General features: G+C 54.0%; 1 protein-coding gene across 1 annotated transcript in view; it reads left to right on the top strand.

Annotated features, from left to right (window-relative positions):
• The first annotated feature begins 3747 nt into the window (after nucleotides 1–3747).
• PRPSAP2 (phosphoribosyl pyrophosphate synthetase associated protein 2) overlaps nucleotides 3748–20614 on the top strand; it is a 34326-nt gene continuing 17459 nt past the window's right edge. The window contains exons 1-7 of the mRNA XM_040974497.1: nucleotides 3748–3854; nucleotides 10311–10386; nucleotides 10601–10750; nucleotides 11801–11853; nucleotides 14723–14789; nucleotides 17044–17216; nucleotides 19170–19285. Coding sequence (XP_040830431.1) covers nucleotides 10632–10750; nucleotides 11801–11853; nucleotides 14723–14789; nucleotides 17044–17216; nucleotides 19170–19285 — 528 coding nt within the window. The 5' untranslated portion in view covers nucleotides 3748–3854; nucleotides 10311–10386; nucleotides 10601–10631. The remainder of the gene's footprint in view (nucleotides 3855–10310; nucleotides 10387–10600; nucleotides 10751–11800; nucleotides 11854–14722; nucleotides 14790–17043; nucleotides 17217–19169; nucleotides 19286–20614) is intronic.

The raw sequence follows: 20614 nt of genomic DNA, 5'->3' as shown, positions 1-20614 counted from the left end.
GGTTCTGAATGAGGCTGAAGCCCAAAGCATAGAATTCCACCCAAATCTGCCACGTGGGTGCAGGGGCCCAAGCACTAGAGCCATCTCCCGCTGCTTCCCCAGGCCCATTAGCACAGAGCTGGATTCCAACTGGAGCAACCAGGATTCGAACCTGCACCCATATGGGACGCTGACATGGCAGAGGACAGCTTGACCTGATGTGCCAACCACAATGGTTACAGGTTTTTTTTTTTAATATTTATTTATTTTTATTGTAAAGTCAGATATACAGAGAAGAGAAGAGACAGAGAGGAAGATCTTCCGCCTGATGATTCACTCCCCAAGTGATTGCAACGGCCGGTGCTGCGCCGATCTGAAGCCAGACGCCAGGGACCTCCTCCAGGTCTCCCACACGGGTGCAGGGTCGCAAGGCTCTGGGCTGTCCTCCACTGCTTTCCCAGGTCACAGGCAGGGAGCTGGATGGGAAGTAGAGCTGCCGGGATTAGAACCGGCGCCCAGATGGGATCCCAGTGCGTTCAAGGTGAGGACTTTAACCACTACACTATTGCACCGGACCCAATGGTTACAGTTTTTATAACCCCCAGGGAACTGGGACCAGCTCTGGGTATGGCTGTTACATGGACAGTGGGAGCCTGTGCAACAGGGGTTGTGCCAGGAGGCACCACCCCTCCTGGGGCCTCACACCATAATCTCCTTGTCACCCTCCTACCAGGCCCTCCTATCTTCCTTGGGCCCAGCGCAGTAGCCTAGCAGCGAACATGCTGTGAACATGCTGGGATCCCATATGGGCCCCAGTTCAGATCCCGGCTGCTCCACTTCCCATCCAGCTCCCTGCCTGTGGCCTGGGAAAGCAGCCGAGGACGGCCCAAAGCCTTGGGACCCTGCACTCACGTGGGAGAGAATTGAGAGGATGACAAACCCGAGAGTGACTGCCTCGGGCCTGGTGTAGGTTATGTTCTGCCAGTGACACTGACATCACATTTAGGTCCCAGCTGCTCTGTCTCCAATCCAGCTCCCTGCCAATGTGCCTGGGAGATCAACAGAGGTCGGCCCAAGCACTTGGGACCCTTCACCCTTCTGGGAAACCTGGTTGGAGTTCCAGGCTCCTGGCCTCAGACTGGCCTAGCTCTGGCCGTCCTGCCATTTGGGGAGTGAACTGTTACGGGGTGCAAGCGAGATCACACCAGACATGTCTAAGGTTTATTTAGAAGTCTTTATTAACCAACCTTGGTGATAATAGAGTACACTAGAAATAGCAAATCAAAATTCCATATGGCAGGGCCTGGCACTCTCATAGCCTAGTGGTTAAGGTCTGCGCCTTGCACACCGGGATCCCATATGGGCTCAGGTTCTAATCCTGGCAGCCCCACTTCCCATCCAGCTCCCTGCTTGTGGCCTGGGAAAGCAGTTGAGGACGGCCCAAAGCCTTGGGACTCTGCACCTGCATGGGAGACCTGGAAGAAGCTCCTGGCTTCAGATCGGCAAAGCACCGGCCGTTGCGGTCACTTGGGGAGTGAATCATCGGATGGAAGATCTTCCTCTCTGTCTCTCCTCTTCTCTGTATATCTGACTTCACAATAAAAATAAATAACTCTTAAAAAAAAAAAACCTCTACGTGGCAACCCAACGGATCTTAATCCAACCAAACATAACCCCAAGAGTAACCTGGACACACTTCCAAAGCTGCAGACATTCACCTTTCCCTGGCTTCTCTGCCCACATTCCATCACTGCTAGGCCTCCCCTCTGCTAGAACTGCAGACGGTACACAAACCAGACACAAGATTGCTATATCCATTGTCCCATCCAAGCAGTACACAGGCCCCACCTTCAGGACACAGCCACCTTCCATCCGCCCAATGGCAACGGGTGCCTGCTGTCACTGACTGCACCCCAGAGCATGAGCCAGCGGATGCAAGATCTCCGTGTTTCCCTTTTGCTCTTTGTAACTCCGCCTTTCAAATCAATCTCAAAACAAACAAAAACAAACCCACCACAGAGGAAGAGTTACAATGTTGCATCCACTCAACCTCTGAAACACAGAATGTTACATTCACCAGGGACAGTCACAACAAAGGTTTATTATAAACTAACAGTAATGACCGTCGGGGACCAACATCCCTTACCAGAGTGTGACCCCGAATTGCACACTCACGGGGCTCTCTAGGGACAGTCCACAATAGCTTGACAAGGGGCAACTCACAATAGCCTGCCAGGGGAGGGGGAAATATCAGACATTCCCTACCTATCTCAGCTGCACAGCCCGTGCCTGCCTCTTCTCTGCTTCAGCAATTGAGGTAGCCACCCATTTCATTACTCGGAGCCACCTGCGAGATCACCAGCCCCGGGCCTTGATTCAGGAGAGCTGGAGCCCATGGGTGCTAAAGGCCGTTCGGCCTGCGAGCTCACACAGTTTCTTAGTAGCAATGAGCCACGTTTCCTCCATTTTGCTTTCAACTGCAACAGATGCTGGTGTGAGATCTGCTGGGTTGAGTTTATCTCGCTTTGTCCTCGGGATGTGATTTGATGTCTGTGTCTCAGTTCCCGTGATTAAAAGTTAGATAATAATAGTCTTCTTGTCCTGTGAGGGTTCAACAAGGTGCCATTAACTATATGCAAAACATATATATTAAAAGAGGACCTAGACGGGTGCCTGCCAAGTGCTACTTCTGATTATTTTATACGCAGGGTAGAGATGCACGCGGTGGGGAGGGTGTTGGGACACATGCAGCTGTCATTTGGGGTACTCTGCTTCCTGCGAGGAGGCAGGGGATGGACTGGGGTGCCTGCCACCCATGGGGGAAGCCCTGGCACTGGGGTCTGGTCCAGAGGGGCTGTCTCCTTTATTATTTTTTTAATTGGAAAGGCAGATTTACAGAGAAGGAGACAGAAAGATCTTCCATCTGCTGGTCCACTCCCCAGATGGCTGCAAAGGCTGGAGCTGAGCTGATCTGAAGCCAGAAGCCAGGAACCTCTTCAGGGTCTCCCATACCAGTGCAGGGATCCGGGGCTTTGGGCTGTCCTCGACTACTTTCCCAGACCACAAGCAGGGAGTGCAAAGGGGGAAGTGGAGTAGACGGGATTGGAACCGTCACCCATATGGGATCCCTGCACGTGCAGGTGGAGGATTAAGTAGCTGAGCTATTGCACCAGGCCCATCATGGGTTTCTTTACAAATAAAAGGAGAAAAGCAACCAAGCGACTCTGCGATAGAAGGTTGCCCTTACTCTTTCCTGCATTCTGAGGAGGAACTTGGAGAGATGAAACGACAGGGCCGCAGTCATATGGCGGGTCAGGATTTAAACTCAGACTTGAGCCATTCATGCTTAGTCTACACCTGCCTCTACCTGCTAACAAGCCCCTCCCTTCGAACACCGACTCCGCCCCTGCCACTGGCCCCGCCCTATGCCACGCCTCTTCGCCGCCAGGGCCTATCCGGAACCTCCTCGGCGGGCCAGGCCTCCCAGCCCTGCCCCCCCAGCCCCGCCCCCTTCCCCGCCCCTGCCATCAGGGCCTATCCGCAGCCTTCCCGCCGGACACGCCCCTGGGCAGGGGCGGACCCTGCCGCCTCTAGTTCCGCCCCCGAACCACGCCCCTGCCCAGGATCCTCACCTGGGGCGGGCCTTCCCCTCTCCAGCCCCGCCCCCTTGCCGCCGGGGCCTATCGGTAGCCTCCCCGGCGGGCCACGCCCCCGGCCCGCTTCAGCAGCCCCGCCCCCTTGCCTCGCAGTCGCCGCGGTCGCCGTCCTGCTGCCTCGAGTCGCCATTTTGCTCGTGGAGACGTCGCCTGCAGGCCCGGCGCCTTCTTCCTCCGGCAGCGGCGGCTGCGGCGGGGCCGGGCTGGGGTCGGGGCCAGGTAGGCGGGCGGCAGGCGGCGGCGGGGACCCGGGGACGACCCGGGCTGGTGCGGGCTTCCGGGTGGGCCTGCGCGCGGCCCGGGGCTGCACGCCGGCTGGGAAGGTCGGGCCCGACGGATGGGGCAGGGGACGTGGTGCATTAGGGCTGTTATTTATCACGTGCAGCAGGAAGATGGAGATGCCGCTGAGGGCGTGAGGGAATGTGATTGCTAGTGTTGGGCCATTTACCACGGCGAGCACGCCCTTGGGGTCCTCCTGCCTCGCTCTCTGGCACCCCGGAGCAGAGCAGGAAGCTTTTATTTTATTTATTTATTTTTTTCCATCTGAGAATACATTTGCGGAAGTGCACGTGCGGAATCCAAGTTCTCTCTCTCTTTGGGCAGAGATTTCTCCGCAGATCTGGGTGGCTGATGGTGGGATTCAGCAGGGCGCGGGTGTGTGGGCTGGCATCGCCGCCTGCAGCTGTAAACCCTTCTTTCCTTGGTGGAAGGCGCTCGGAGGGGCAGAGAGCTCTTCCGTCTGCTGATTCACTCCCCACAGGGCTGCGAATGACCAGGCGGGGCAGGAGCCAGGCGCTTCATCCCTGTGGTACCCAGGCGCCTGGGCCATCCTCTGCTGCTCTCAGGGAACTGGATCGGAAGTGGAGCAGCCAGATCCTGAGTCAGCGGCCATATGGGATAATCACCAGCGTGGCGGGCAGAGGCTTAACACTCTGCTGCAAATTCTTCTCCTAAGCAAACAAAAAAATTGCCTTTTCCAAACGACTTGCGGCTGGCTCTGTGAGGTTGGCGTTACACCGTGTGCTGCTTGCTGCTCTAGGCTGTTAGACAAGAACCTGCTGTCCAAACCGGAAGTTCTGGGTTATGGGCGGAGTCGCCTGAGCCTGCAGGTGGCTGGAGACCCAGCAGCTTTTCAAGCCCCTAGTCAGGGTGTGCTGCTGCTGCATGGGGAATCCTTCCCCCACAGCCCCCCCTGCCAGGGGCTGTGTGGCCCTTCATAACTTCATTCCTGGCTTTGAAAACGACTAAGAAACGAGCCTGGGCCCAGTGCAATGGCTCAGTGTCTAAGTCCTTGCATTGCAAGCTTTGGGATCCTGTCTGTTCCACTCCCCATCCAGCTCCCTGCTTGTGGCCTGGGAAAGCAGTGGAGGACGGCCCAAAGCCTTGGGACCCTGCACCCGCGTGGGAGAAGCTCCTGACTCCTGGCTTTGGATGGGCTCCGCTCCAGCTGTTGCAGCTGTTTGGTGAGTGGACCAGCAGATGGAAGATTATGCTGTGTCTCTTCTTCCCACTAGAAGTTTGCCTTTCAATAAGAGAAAAATAGAAAGAAAAGCAAGGAACATGCTGCAGATGTATTGCTGTTGAGTCCTGCCTGCTGCCTGGCTGTGGTTGCCCAGTCTTGTTTAAAGCTGGAGCCTAAGGTGCGGTCATGGGTGACCTAACAGGAGTGTCATTTGTCCTTTTTTCCCTTGTTCTTTATCTATTTGAAAGGCATGATTAAACAGAGATTCACAGATTGCAAATGGCTGCCAGGATGGGGTAGGGCGAGAGCGGAGCCAGGATCTTCTTCCGGGTCTCTCAGATGGGTCCAGGGGCCAAGCACTTGGGTCATCCTCCACTGCTTTCCAAGAACGCTTTGTAGGGAGCAGGTTAGAACCGGAGCAGCCGGGACTCGAACCAGCTTCCATGTGGGATGCCACTCATAGGCTTTAGCCACCTCACCACAGCGCCAGGCCTGTGATTTGTCCTTGAAAAAGGCGCTCTGGAGAGGAAATGTTAGGAATCTCGCACGCTGGACAGTCAGCCTAGGGTGAGCATAGAAGCCACCGTGGCTCATGGGAAAAAATGTGGGGCGGATGGTGTCTTCTGCTTAGCCTTGTGCCTGTGCACTTCTGGCTGGCCAGTCTGGTTGTCTGGTAGGAGTGTTATTTATTTAATATCATTTCATGGCACAGTTTCATAGGCTGTAGGATTTCCCCCCAGCCCCTCCCCGAACCCTCCCCCCAGATTGAATTCCTCCATATTGTTGCAGTAGTACAGTTCATAACCAGTCCTAATTCCTTCATTGCGGGCATGGACCATACAGAGTCCAGCACCTTATTGTCCAGATATAAGTTCAACAGTTTCATTGGGAGAGCATCCTCGGTCTGAAAGTAGAGCTGGCAGAATATCATCTCCTCCAATGAGATGTCACTACGCAACTTCAACAACAGGAAGAGACATCGAAATTAACATCATGAAGTTGATTAACATGGTATTGAGTGATCAGTATGTTAGAAAAGGCAAGTTCTGAACCACATCCTGTGACGACTTGACATCTCAATTTTAGTATATACACAACTGACTGCTATCAACATCTTTTTTTCTCCCAAGCTAACGTGTTTTTGAGTGGCACAGGAACAGTGGAAGCATCGACATTAACATCCGTCAGATAGAGCAGCTGAGTACAAACTTAACATTGAAGTTTCTATGCAGTTACATCTTGTTCAGCATTAGCAGTCATAAACTGATAAAGTTTTGGGGGAGAATCTTAAAGCCACAACGTAAACTTTGCGGTCTATAGTGATTAAGCATGGTTTTACAGCACTTTGCATTTTAACAATTGAAGAATAGCAAAGTTTTAGGCAGGTGAGCAGGGAAATCCCCAACAACCTAGTGAGTGAGGAAGAATTTAACTCTACATCCTACTTAGTAAAGTCCAGGAGAAGCAAATAAGGAGCCTGACCACTGAGTACAGGCTAGCGATTATAGGCTAGTTGGCCTTTTCCCTGGCTGTTCCAGACTTTATTTTCTTTTTCTTTTTTTTTTTTTTTTGAGATTTATCTATTTATATTGGAAAAGCAGATATATAGAGAGAAGGAGAGAGGAAGATTCTCTGTCCAATGATTCACTCCCGGAGCGGCTGCAATGGTTGGAGCTGAGCCAATCCGAAGCCAGGAGCCTCCTCTGGCTCTCCCACATGGATGCAGGATCCCAAAGCTTTTTGGGCCGTCCTCAACTGCATTCCTAGGCCACAAGCAGGGAGCTGGATGGGAAATGGGGCCGCCAGGGCTAGAACTGGCGCCCATATGGGATCGTGGCGTGTTTGAGGCGAGGACCTTAACCATTACGCTATCGTGCCGGGCCCTGTTCCAGACTTTCTGTATCAGTGTCTCTCTCTGTCTGTCTGAAAAGCCAGATGGGAAGCCTGATCAGTAAGGTACAAGCTTATCAACTAGCTGATTATCAACTAGCTGATCTTTATTAGTCTATCTATCTGAACTAATTTTGGGTCTCACAAGCAAGCAACCCTGATGGTCGGTGTAAGAGAGGGCTGGGAGCCAAGGCTGGAACTAGATAAGGACCAGAGAAAGCTCCTCTCCTGAGTCCAGAAGGAAATTTACAGTCCTTTGATTTCTGAGTGCCACCTGGAGCTCCTGGCTGCAGTTATAGGGGCGTCTGTAGAACTGGATTTTCTTGGAGCTTAGTGAAGGCCACAGCAGGAGAAAGGAGAAGCAAAGCACACCCTTGGGTTTGCGCAGTGAGCAAAATGAGCCATCTCAGACTGGGAGTGTCCACGGTCACTTCCGGCTGGTTAGCATTGGATTGGTGAAGCCTGGCACATGAGCTCCCTCGGTTAGCCTGGGGCAGCGTGAGGGCCAGAGAGCTGCCAGGATGGAGTGGGGGCTCCTCTGTGGAAGCAGCTGGCGTGTAGAGGCATTAGGGCAGTACTGGGAGCATGGGCCCACTCAGGCCCTGGGCTGTGGCTGCTCGCTGGGAACTGCAGGTGGGCCTTGACCCGACTCGGGGCTTGGGGGGGTGGGGATTGTCTGCTGAACTGCCTACCTGTCCTCCTGCCTGCCTCCCCCCACCCGCCCGGCCCCCTAGCATCCTGAGCCTTCTCAAGGCCAGCCGTGAACTCTGTGTAGCTTGTTTGAGGGTGAGCGACTGTAAAACATGTTCCCCTACTCTCACTGCTCTGGGGGGTCACCAAGAAGCTGGATGTGTGATGTACTTGGCAGAGTTTGATGGTAGCCCTGGGAAAGTGTCACCGTTGTGGGTGAGAGAACCGGAGCCAAGGCCTGGTGACTATCAGTGGCAAGGCCTTGCAGCCAGCCCAGGGCGAGCGGGAGCCGATGCTGTGGCTTCTGTTGCAGCTACAGGGAATTTGGCTGGCTTCCGTTTTCTTCCCTTGGACCTGGACTTGCTGTTCCTAAACAGAAAGGATGAGTACAGAGTATCAACTAGGGGCCATCTGAGAGCAATTCGTTTCTTTTTGTTTGTTTTAAGATTTATTTTTATTGAAAAGGCAGATCTACAGAGAGATGGAGAGAGAGAAAGATCTTCCACCTGCTGGTTCATTCCCCAAATGGCTGCAGTGACTGGAGATGAGCCAACCGAAAGACTTTCTCCAGGTCTCCCACGCGGGTGCAGGGTCTCAAGGCTATGGGTGGTTCTCTTTTTATTTTTTTTAATTTTTAACTTAGTGTTTACATTGTATTATGGGATACAGTTCCATAGGTACTGGGATTCCCTCCTATGCCTCCCCCGGTGGTGGAATCCTCCACCCTGTTGTGAGACCTCAGTTCAAGATCAGTTGAGACACCTTCACCGCAAGCATATACCAAGCTTAGAGTCTAGCATCTTATTATCCAGATAATTTATCCGCTTCTTGGGGAGACCTTCCCTGGTCTGAAGGTATGGCCAAGAGAGCAAGATCCCGATCTATTAAGAGCCCCAGCAGCAACAGTATATTTCGTTATGGAGTTAATTGTCATAGTATTGAGTAAACAATATGTTAAAATTACATGTAAGTTCTTAATAGCCTCCTGCGACTATTACAATGACATTTTAACAATTGAGGTACATAATGGGTTTGGGGGGGTTATGGGTGGTTCTCAACTGCTTTCCCAGGCCACAAGCGGGGAGCTGCATGAGAAGTGGGGCCACCAGGACATAAACTAGTGCCCATATGGGATCCCGGCACTTGCAGGGATCAACCAATTGTCACGCTCAGATTCTGAGACCACTTTGAATTGGGCATTGCTAAAATGTACTATTTCTCCCCACCAACTCCACCTTCAAGATTTATTTGAAAGGCCAGAAATGACACAGAGAAAGTTTTATATATATATATATATGAAACACATACACACACACATATATATGAAACATGCACACACATATATTTATGGAGGATGGAGGTGGGGGGGTTCTTCCATTTGTGGTTTTGCTCCGCAAGTGTCACAGCAGCTGGGAGCTCCATCCGGGTCTCCCACATGGGCACCTTAGCCAGGAGCTGGATCAGAAAGCGGAGCCACCTAGACCTGGACGTGTGCTCCTGTGGGCTATTGGTGTCAAGTCACAAGGAGGCTGACCATGTTTCGCATTCTACCCCAGCAGTCCTCGTCAACCTCCACAGATGTTGTTTTTGCCCCCAGAGCAGGGACCAGCCACCTTGTTCTGTGAAGGGCAGCCCCACCATTGTATCCAGTATCGTTTGCAAATCATGTGAGCTTGTGGTGGGGGTCGGGTGGGGTCGGGTGGTGTGTGTGTTATTTGCCCATCTGTGTGTGTGTGTGTGTGTGTGTGTGTGTGTGAGAGAGAGAGAGAGAGAGAGAGAGAGTTATTTGCCCATTCCTGTCTGAGGTTCAAAGCCACTGGTCTTGATAGGCCCCAGCACCCCTGCCCCCGCCCCCAGCCGGGGTCTCCAGGGCTCAGTCATGGCTTCTGTCTGTAATTCATGTTAGATTTGTATTCCACTGTGGAATCCTGGGTGTTCCCAGCTGGAATGTCCCTGGGGAGGCTGGCTGCGGGGGGTGTGGCTCCCGTGCCCGCTGCTGGGACCCTGCACATGCACCCAGGGTGACCACCTCAGAAGACAGGCTACTGTTAGGTCATTGGGTAATAAGGTGACCTCAAAGCGGATGCAAGGGGTCTCTGGAGGACGATGCTGTGCTGTCTTGGAAACATTGCAAATCTTTGTGATACCTTCTTTTTCCCTTGCTGCCTGCGGCGGTGAGGATGCACAGGAAAAGTGGCGGAAGTGCTGGTTCCAGACTGACCAGGGCCTCTGGATTCCACGGAAGCTGGGAGGTGGGGGTGGGGAAGGAGCCTGCCGTGGGCTCACGCCCTCCAATTTCCCAGCATGCTTTGGGGTATTTTTTTTTTTCCAATGGAGGATGTTTGTCAGTACTCCTTCCATCATTAGGGTATAAAGACAACAAACAAAACCAGCGCAGCATCTTCCTGTTGCTGACCTGTGCCACCCTCCCCTGAGCCATCCCAAATGGTCACGCAGCCAAGGAGGCAGAAGGGGCCTGCTGGGGAGTTGGCCCCAGGGCTCTGCAAGGCCAGGAGGGATTGTATGGCCAACGGGTTTTGGAGGAGAAGCTGGGCATAGCTGGTCCTTACTCTGTAAAGATCGGTACGTGTGTCTTGCTAATGGCTCCGCCATCTCTCTGTGTGTTAATCCAGGAGGAATTTTGTCGCCGGAGAATAAGCAGAGGCTGTCTCGGATCGACTTTAAGCAGCACACAGCTCCGCCTTTCTTGTAAGTCGTCTGGCTTCTCCCCGCGTGTGATCACTCGGACCCACACGTGCTTTGTGTCGGCCAATCCCCACCCCAGATCCGCGCGCTATAAAAAGACGCCACCGGGTATAAGCTCATGGCCTTGAGCTGGAGCTGTGTGCTGTTAAATCCTGTCCGTTCAGGCGTGTTTGCTGGCACACAGCAGTTCTGAGTAATGTGGGTTGTAACCTTCCAGGCTCTGAGCATTGGACAACCAAGAAGGGTTGATGTTTTGTGTGGCGACACCTGACCCAGAAACCAAGATGAACATAACCAAAGGAGGCTTGGTGTTGTTTTCAGCAAATTCCAACTCGTCGTGCCAGGAACTGTCCAGGAGGATTGCTGAGTGAGTTCTGATGGTCCCATCCCATGCTCTTCGCCAACCATGCCTTTTTTTTAAAAGATTTATTTATTTTGATTGGAAAGGCAGATATACAGAGAGGAGAGACAGAGAGGAAGATCTTCCATCCGATGATTCACAACCCAAGTGGCCGCAATGGCTGCTGCTGCGCCGATCCGAAGCCAGGAGCCTCTTCCAGGCCTCCCACGCGGGTGCAGGGTCCCAAGGCTTTGGGCCGTCCTCGACTGCTTTCCCGGGCCACAAGCAGGGAGCTGGATGGGAAGTGGGGCTTCCGGGATTAGAATCAGTGCCCATATGGGATCCCGGTGCGTTCTGGGGAGGGCTTTAGCTGCTAGGCTACTGCGCTGGGTTCCAGCCATGCCTTAAATTGGGTAGTTGGATTAATAATTTTTTAAACCTGAAGGGTTGGCTCTTTTTTTTTTTTTAAGATTTTTTTTTTTTGGAAAGGCAGATTTACAGAGAGAATGAGAGACCAAGATCTTCCAGCTGCTGGGTCACTCCCCAAATGGCCAAAATGGCCAGATCTGAGCTGTTCCGAAACCAGGAACCAGGAGCCAGGAGCTTCTTCCGGGTCTCCCATGTGGGTGCAGGGTCCCAAGGCTTTGGGCTGTCTTCTAGGCCACAAGCAGGGAGCTGGATGGGAAGTGCAGCAGCTGGGACTTGAACCAGTAACTATATGGGATCCCAGTGCAAACAAGGCAAGGATTAGCCGCTAGGGCATCGTGCCAGACTCGGATCCTTCCTTCTTAACTAAAATTTGCATCTTAGTGTTGGGTTAGACAGAGAGTGAGTCAGTTTCAGCGATGAGATAATTCTGGTGACGCTAAATAAGTTATGTGAAGGCCATGTGGGGATCGTGATGGGGCGTGTGAATGGATGAGCCAGAGTGGGCCACCAGACAGAGAATCCAAGGCCCTGTGGTGCGTGTGGGAGGAAGTGTGTGTGTGTGTGGTGGGGGCTGTGCAGGCCCCCCTTGGGTGGTGTGGGGGTGACATGAAAATTCTCCACTTCCCCCCCTCCCTCTGTCTTGTCCAGGCGGCTGGGGCTAGAGATGGGCAAAGTGCTGGTCTACCAGGAGCCGAACCGAGGTGAGCCATGGTGCACTACGCGTGGGGCGGGCAGGTGGAGGGGTGGTTTGTAGCTCCCCCCTGCGGTGTGCTGGTGCAGGTCCCGGCTAAAGGCTGGAGCTCTGGCGTGTGTGGTCCTCGTTGGTCCACCAGCCGGCTGATCGGCTGAGTGAGAAGCGTGGATGAACCTGATGCTTTTGTTGCCTGATGCGGGATGAATGTATCCCGCAGGGCCTCAGTTCCTGAGCTTATTTTTGCCTGCAAAATATGTGTGCTGTATAATCTTGGTAATTTCTTCCGAAATGGTGGCTGTTTGAAATGGTTGCAGCAGGAGCACTGGGCAGCTTGCAGGGTCTTGCGAGTCAGCCGCCTTTGCCCTTGGTGAGGTGTGTCTTCTTTCTAGGTCGTAGGCAGCAGCGGTGATTTGAGGAGTGTTTGGGATGAACTGGGTGCCTCACACAGCCCTCACCTAGCCAGTGCTCTGTGGAAACTCAGTACTTGTTCCCTTGCCTTTCCCGGAGAAGGAGGGAGGAAGGAGAGAGAGAGAGAGAGAGAGAGAGAGAGAGAGAGAGAATCTTCTATCTGCTGGTTCACTTTCCAAATATCCGCCACAGTCAGGGCTGGGCCAGGCTGAAGCCAGGAACCAGGAGCTCCGTCCGGGTCTCCCACGTGGGTACAGGGCCCCAAGGACTTGGGCCGTCCTCCGCTGCCTTTCTAGGTGCATTACCAGGGAGCAGGATGTGACAGAGAACAACCGCGACTCCTGCTGGCCCTCGTTCGGGATGTTGGCACCCCGGGCAGTGGCTTAACCCGATGTGCCATCATGCTGGCCCCAGTCTTGTGCACGGATCTATGCCAGAGCTTGCAGGAGGCTTTGGTAATGAAGACAGGAGTTTGGGCAGGCAGACAGGTGCTGAGCTTACTGGTGGCAGGCAGCTGAGCTCACCACTGCCCCACCAACGCTGACTTCAACAGCTGGCTCTGAAGGCCCTGGAGGATGCACGGTGTGCGAGGCAGTGGTGATGGCGGAAGCCAGCCGCGTGGGAGACCCACATTCCCACGGCCCGAGCCTAGCCCCGGCCACGGCGGGCATTTGGGGAGTGGCCTAGCGTGTGGACACTCTCTCTCTTTTGGTCTGTCACATAAATCTTCAACACACACGTGTGCTCCTGTTTGGATCTCCACCGCTGCCTGTGGCTTCAGCAGGGAACGGAGGGAACTAGGCTAGGGGCAGGTTGTTGAGGGCTTTGCCCCCAAACGTAGCAGGGTGAGATTTAATCTGGGTGTCCCCGATGCTCAAGTCTACGTTTCTCAGCATCCTGTCACGTTTTGTAAATGTGCATTCTGAATTATTTCCACCCACCCCCCGCCCAAGTTACTTAAAAGACCATGTTCAAACATGGAAAAGAATTGAAAGGCTATTGCCACGAGGGCAGATGCACGCTGGGCACCTCCGTGCCACACGTGGCACCTTACCCTGAGATTCTGCGCGTGGGGCCGTCTGAAAGGCAGTTGCAGAATACGGGCACTTAAGCCAGATTATCCAAGAATAAGCACTCGCTCCTGCACATCCACAGTCCCTCTGGGACACTCAGAAAATAAAGGATTCCTCAGTTTTCCATTGTCTAATCTATACTCAGGTTTCTCCAGTTGGTCTTAAAAGGCGGTTTGATTGTTTTAAGATTTAATTACTTCTTTTTAATATTGGAAAGTTAGATTTACAGAGAGAAGGAGAGGGGAAGATCTTCCGTCTGACGGTTCACCCTCCAAGTGGCCGCAATGGAGCTAAGTCAATCTGAAGCTAGGAACCAGGAGTCTCTTCCGGGTCTCCCACACGGGTGCAGGGTATCAAGGCTTTGGGCTGACCTTGACTGCTTTCCCAGACCACAAGCAGGGAGCTGGATGGGAATATGAACCCGTGTCCACATAGGATTCTGGCTCTTGCAAGGCGAGGACTTTGGCCACTAGGCTACCGCACTGGGCCCAAGATCATTTTTATTTGGAAGGCAGAATTACAGAGAGAGGAGGCGAGATGGAGAGAGAGTTCTTCCATCTACTGGTTCACTTTCCAAGTGGCTGCAATGGCCAGAGCTGAGCTGATCCGGAACCAGGAGGCAGGAGCTTCTTTTGGGCCTCCCACATGGGTGCAGGGGGCCTAAGGACTTTTTTTTTCCCCAAGGAACATTAGCAAGGAGCTTGGTGGAAAGTAGGGGAACCAGGACATGAACTGGCATCCATGTGGGATGTCGGCACCTGCAGTGGAGCCTTAACCCTCTGCACCATGGTGCCAGCCCCTTATAAGGGTTGTTCAGTGGCTCTTTTTTTTCAGAGCAGAATTCTTTGTTGAATGCTGAAGCTGTGTGCTTTTCATGCCTCTTTTATTCTCATCCAGGAACAGACCCCTCACCTTCTCTTTTTCCCTCCCTGTGACATTGACAGTTGCAATGGTTGTGTTCTGGAATGTTCCATGTCTGTTTCCTTACAGCCGAGGCCACATTTTTGGGAAGATTTCCTGTCTCACTTATCTTTGCTGCAGTGACGTATGCGTATCGCATCTTCCTCCTCATGCATTCTTCTTCAGTCGGTGCCGCCCCGGTGCCAGAGTGCGCGAATCCCCCACTGCTCCAAGGCGGTGGGAAGCGTAGATCCGACCCGAGTCCCAAGTGTAACTCCCTCGCAGGAATGCGAATAGCAGTGACGAATAAGAGTGATTTGAGAAGGCGCCTGTCACCTCCTGGGGCGCGTGGAGCCCGACAAGACTGACTCCATCACTGCCCACGGTTTTTGACATTGAGGAGGGATGCACATTTTTTGTGTGTTTTTTAAAAACTTGCAATCATATGCCTTCCCCTTTTTTTTTTTTTCTTTTCCCTGTCTCTGTTCCTGCCAGAAACAAGAGTACAAATTCAGGAGTCTGTGCGAGGGAAAGATGTGTTTATTATCCAGACCGTGTCCAAGTGAGTATCCATCCGGCAGAGGGACCGTTGTCTGGGCGTACGTGGGTGTGCAGGGGACCTGTGGGGCATGGGTGGGCGCAGCAAGAGGCGTGAGGGGTGTGGAATGTGTGTGGGTGTCCATGGGTGAGCGTGGGACCTGTGGGGCATGGGTGGGCACGTGGGAGTGTGGCGTGGCCGTGGGTGTGCACAGGTGTGTGTGCGTGTGGCTTAGTGGGCATGTGTGAAGGTGCTTGGGCGTGTATGCTTACAGTGATAATGGTTCTCTAGACAGAAGGTTCTGAGATGACCTTCGACTGCTGCTGGTTCTGTGGTCTGGGTGTTCGGACTCACTGGGTATTGGAGAAGAGGCCCTGAGGGGGACGTGGGTGACCCCCTGTCGAAGAGAGAGGGAGAGAATTTTTCATCTGCTGGTTCGCTCCCCAATGGCTGCAGCATCCCTTCCCCCAGGATGAGTGCTGTTTCAAGACCTGACTGACCCACTTCCCATCCGGCAGCCTGCTAATGCACGTGGGAAAGCACAAGAAGGCAACCCGAGTGCTTGGGCCTCTGCGCCCACATGGGCTTGTTCCAAGCCGGAACAAGCCTCCTGGCTTCAGCTCCGTCAGCTGCAGCTGTTTTGAGAGTGAGCTAGTGGATGGAAGATCTCGGTCTCTTTTTCTTTCTCTGCGAAGTTGACTCTCAGATACAGTCAAGGAGAGTCCTTGTATGGTGGTTCGCTGCCCAAAAGCCCGCAATGTCCCGGCTGGGTCAGCCCCAAGCTGGGCGCCACGGGGGGGGGGGGACAGGGACTGGGCTTGAGAAGGGACACCTGGATCCTGGCCCTTGCTGGCCGTGAGTAGCCTGACCACACTAGCCAGGTTCCAGAGTGGCTGGGCTGAGATGGGGATGGAGGAACAGGACCAGGGCAGGGTGGGGCAGGGATAGAGTCGGAACTTGATAAGTCCAAGAATCCTTGTACGGCCTTGGGCTTTTTGCTGGTGGCAGTGTGAGGGGGCGAGCTGGGATCCTAAGTAGAATCCTGCCTGCTCTGGCCTTCACTTAGGGCCAGTGCCCCGGGGCACCCTGTGTCGGCTACTGGCAGCGTGGTTACCTGGTACCCGGGGTAGGAGCTGGGAGGCTGGCAGAGAGATAAACTCCCAGGGTGGGCAAGGAGCTTTGAGGAGCCCTGTGGTTTTTACCCCGAGGTTTTCCAGAGAGATGGTTCTTTTGGGGGGAAGTGCAGTTCTGTGGGGGTGGGTTAGGTCTCAGTAGTCTTAGTGGATTTTGCAGGTCAGTGGCCTGGCAGCGGGGAAAGCCCGTTAGGCTGGAGTGCACGGGCAGTCCCGGGCTGGGATCCGAGAAGGCCTTGGAGTTGGGCGGGAGGGAGTGGACAAGTCAGAGGGCAGCGGTTGGCAGGACAGGAACCTAGGGAAGGCAGACAGGAGAGATGGCACAGGAAGAGAGTGTCCTGGCCGCCAAGTAAAGAAGGGACGGGGTGAGCAGCGGAGCAAGGGGGTCGTGGGAGAGAAGGACTAGAACTGGCCGGTGGTGTGGGGCACCAGAGGCCGGGGAGGAAGGGTTATGGAGGTGTGGATGGGTGGGAGAGGGTGAGATGGGATGGGTCAGTGGGCGGAGGCAGCCCTGTGTTGGACTGCTGGGACTGTGCCTCTGAGTTGCAGAGTTTTTTTTTTTTTTTTTATTATTATTCTTTTTTAAAGTTATTTTCATTTGATTAGAGAGAGAGAGAGACAGAGAGATCTTCTATCCGTTGATTTCCCCAAATGCTTGCAACAAGCAGGGCTGGGTCTGGCCTCAAACCAGGAACCTGAAACTCCCGTCTGGGGCTCCTAACACGGTAGCCAGGCACCTCCCAGGGTGCAGTGCATCAACAGGGAGCTGGATCAGAAGTGGCGCTGCCAATGAGAACCAGTGTCCCAAGTGGCGATACCACTGCTTGGGCCCAAACACCTGTGCCCCGTGTCTGGGTAAAGTTGCTGAATGTGTATAGGCTGATGTGAGCTGGGACTTAGAGGCCACGGTGGTTTGTGGCCTGCAGAGGCTGGCGAGGGAAGGTGTGCTGAGTGTGTGCCTGGAGGGGCAGTCCGCCCTGGGTGGAAGGCTGTGGGCGGATAGTTGCGGGGTCGGGGCGGGGAGAGTGTTCCTCTGCTCACCTCCCAGCCCCGAGTGCAGCGAGCGGTGGCTCTGCCTGGAGCCCTTGGACGCAGCCGTCACTGAGCGCTGTTCCCCACGTGGGCTTTCTGTGTGTGGGCCACAGGGACGTGAACACCACCATCATGGAGCTGCTCATCATGGTGTATGCGTGTAAGACGTCCTGCGCCAAGAGCATCACGGGCGTCCTCCCCTACTTCCCCTACAGCAAGCAGTGCAAGATGAGGAAGCGGGGCTCCATCGTCTCCAAGCTGCTGGCCTCCATGATGTGCAAAGCCGGTGAGCTGCAGACACAGCCCCAGCCCCTTGTTCCCTCCCCACGTGCCTGCAATGGCCAGGGCTGAATCCAGCGCTCGGCCCAGGGCTCCCCACTGGGGATGACAGGGGGCCAGTGGTACCTCCTCCCAGGATGCTCCTGGGCAGGAAGCCGGAGTCGGGAACTGGGCTCAGTGTCAGACCCATGCATTCTGATATGGGATGCCAGCATCTTTTTGTTCTTTAAGGGATTTTATTCTTTATTGGAAAGACAAATGACAGAGAGAGAGATAGTGGAATCTATTGGCTTACTGTCTAATGGCGTAGTGGCCGGGGGGCTGGGCCAGGAGCTACATCCAGGTCACCCACATGGGTGCAGGGCTCCAAGGCCTTGCGCCATTTTCCACTATTTTCCGGGCCATAAGCAAGGAACTGATAGGAAATGGAGCACTTGAGACATGAACTGGCACTCTTATGGGATGCCAGCACTACAGGCCAAAGATTAGCCTGTCTGCTCTATTTTTTTTTTTAAGATATAATTATTTTTATTTGAAGGGTAGATTCACAGAGAGAAGGACAGAGAAGAGAGATCTTCCATCTGCCGGTTCACTTAATAGCTGCAACAGCTGGAACTGAGCCGATCTGAAGCCAGAAGCAAGGAGCCTCTTCTGGGTCTCCTTGTTTTTTGTTCTTTTTTTTTAAGATTTATTTTTATTATTTTTTTTATTGGAAAGGCGGATATACAGAGAGGAAGATCTTCCGTCCGATGATCCACTCCCCAAGTGAGCACAACGGCCAATGCTATGCCGGTCCAAAGCCAGGAGCCTCTTCCGGGTCTCCCACGCGGGTGCAGGGTCCCAAAGTCTTGGGCCGTCCTTGACTGCTTTCCTAGGTCACAGGCAGGGAGCTGGAAGGGAAGCAGGGCTGCCGGGATTAGAACCGGTGCCCACATGGGATCCCGGGCGTGCAAGGCGAGGACGTTAACCACTTGCGCCACCACGCTGGGCCCGCACTTGTATCATCCTCTGCTTCTTTCCCAGTCCATAATTAGGAACTGGGTGGGAAGTGGAGCTTCTGGGACTAGATAGAACCAGTGTCCATGTGGGATGCTGGCACTGTAGGCAGAGGATTAACCCATTGAGCCGCTGTGCCTGCCTTGCAAATAAATACGTATTTTTTAAAGATTTTATTTTATTTTATTTTTTAAAGATTTATTTATTTTATTTTAAAGGCAGATTTTTACAGAGAGATCTTCCATCCTGTGGTTCACTTCCCAAATGGCCACAGTGGCCGGAGCTGAGCCGATCTAAAGCCAGGGGCCAGAAGCTTCCTCCGGATTTTCCATGTGGGTGCAGGGGTCCAAGCACTTGGACCATCCTCTGCTGCTTTCCCATCTGGGTTGGAAGTGGATCAGCTGGGACTCAACGTGGTACCCATGGTGGCAGCTTCTCCCCCTGCCCCCCCCGCCTTTTTTTTTCCTTTTAATAAACTTTAGTCTCAGAATAGATTCAAACTTGGAAGACAAAAATTGTGATGTTTCCACTCCCCCATCCACGCACAGTCAGCCACTTAATTGCTCACAGCTCGTGTTTGTCACTGCCTGCTTTTCCTACTTTCCGTTCTTATTGTTGTCTAAACTCCCTCTGTCCTTCCCAACCTCCCAGTCAGGTGATCACCCTTCTGTGTTCCGATAGTTAAAAAAAAAAAGTCTCCCATGTAGGAGGGATCCCAGGCGGCGGCCCCCGTGTCTGGCCTGGGTCACTGTACAGGACGTTGAGCCCAGCAGCACTCCGTGGTGTATGCCATAGGTGTGTGCTGCTGCCGGCTGGCTCTCTCGGCTCTCAGGCTGTGGGGCTCCTGAGCCGTGGCCGGGGCTGGGGCTCCGTGGCGGGGTGGGGGGGACCGTGTTTGCACAGCCGGTCATCACCATCCGGGGCTCCTAGCCTGGGCTGTGCGATGTGTCTGCTCTATCTGAAGGCCTCAGCCATCTCATCACCATGGACCTGCACCAGAAGGAGATCCAGGGCTTCTTTAACATCCCCGTGGATAACCTGCGCGCCTCTCCCTTCCTGCTGCAGTACATTCAAGAAGAGGTGAGCTCGCCCTGCCTGGCCGGATGCCAACACTGGGCTTGAGGTGTGTCTTCGTGTCTCCCCAGGGGAATGTAAACTTGGTGTATTCTGCCCGAAGGCCCGTGGACTTGGTACATGTTCTTAGATGCTTCTCTGCGTGAGTGTACATGTGTGTGCCGTGAGTGTGTGAGTTGGACCTCAGAAACCCAGGATTAATCCCGACTGTACATCCTCCATCCATCCCTCTCTTCATTGTTCCAGCTGTGCCCTGTCCATCTGTCCATCTCTCCGCCCTGCCTCTGCCCATCTGCCTGCAGGGCTCAGCGCCCTGGGCCCCCTGTCATCTGTGGTTCACTCCTCAAATGGCCACGGTGAGCGAGCTGAGCCAATTCAAAGCTAGGAGCCAGGAGGTTCTTCCAGGTCTCCCATGTAGGTGCAGGCCTAAGCCTTTGAGCCCTTTCTTCTGCTTTCCCAGGCCGCAAGCAGGGAGTTGGGACTTGAACCAGTGCCCATATGGGATGCTGGTGCCACGAGCAGGGGAGGCTCCGCCTACCTGCCTGTTTTACAATTTTAGCTTCTCTGAACTTGGTGGCAAATGCATACCCTGAAAACACTGTGCATTTCAAAAGATGTTTTTCATCAAAATAGAGATCCTTTAATTCTATTTTCCATAAACATCTGAACTGCCTGTCAGGAAGGCAGGCTGTGTCATCCTCTGGGCCTTGTCCCCTTTGCTGGGGCGGGCAGTGAGGTCCCCCCTTGCGGCTGTCACGTGTGTCCTTCCTTTGGGCCATTGGGGTGGTGACAGTGGGCACTCGTGGTATCTCCAGCAGCTTGAGGTTATGCACCTGCCAAAGCACTGCTGACTCCCCCACAACAGCCACACCAGTGTCTGCCCCCAGCAGTGGTGAGATTGAGTGTCAGACCTGGCGTCATCACTTTGATGAGTCTGTGACACTGGCTGAGCTGAGGAGGGGTGCCGGGTGCCCTGTGAGCGTCTGCCAGCTCATTGACATTGGCTGAGCTGAGGAGGGGTGCCCGGTGCCCTGTGAGCATCTGCCAGCTCACTGACACTGGCTGAGCTGAGGAGGGGTGCCGGGTGCCCCGTGAGCATCTGCCAGCTCACTGACACTGGCTGAGCTGAGGAGGGGTGCCTGGTGCCCCGTGAGCGTCTGCCAGCTCACTGACACTGGCTGAGCTGAGGAGGGGGTGCCCGGTGCCCCGTGAGCATCTGCTAGCTCACTGACACTGGCTGAGCTGAGGAGGGGTGCCCGGTGCCCCGTGAGCGTCTGCCAGCTCACTGACATGGCAGAGCTGAGGAGGGGTGCTGGGTGCTCCTTGAGTGTCTGC

Source organism: Ochotona curzoniae, unplaced genomic scaffold, assembly GCF_017591425.1.
Source record: "Ochotona curzoniae isolate NIBS_2020 unplaced genomic scaffold, NIBS_Ocur_1.0 contig_2456, whole genome shotgun sequence".
NCBI classification, from domain to species: domain Eukaryota; kingdom Metazoa; phylum Chordata; class Mammalia; order Lagomorpha; family Ochotonidae; genus Ochotona; species Ochotona curzoniae.
The sequence above is the reverse complement of the archived record's forward strand: the minus strand, read 5'-3'. Positions and strand labels throughout refer to the sequence as shown.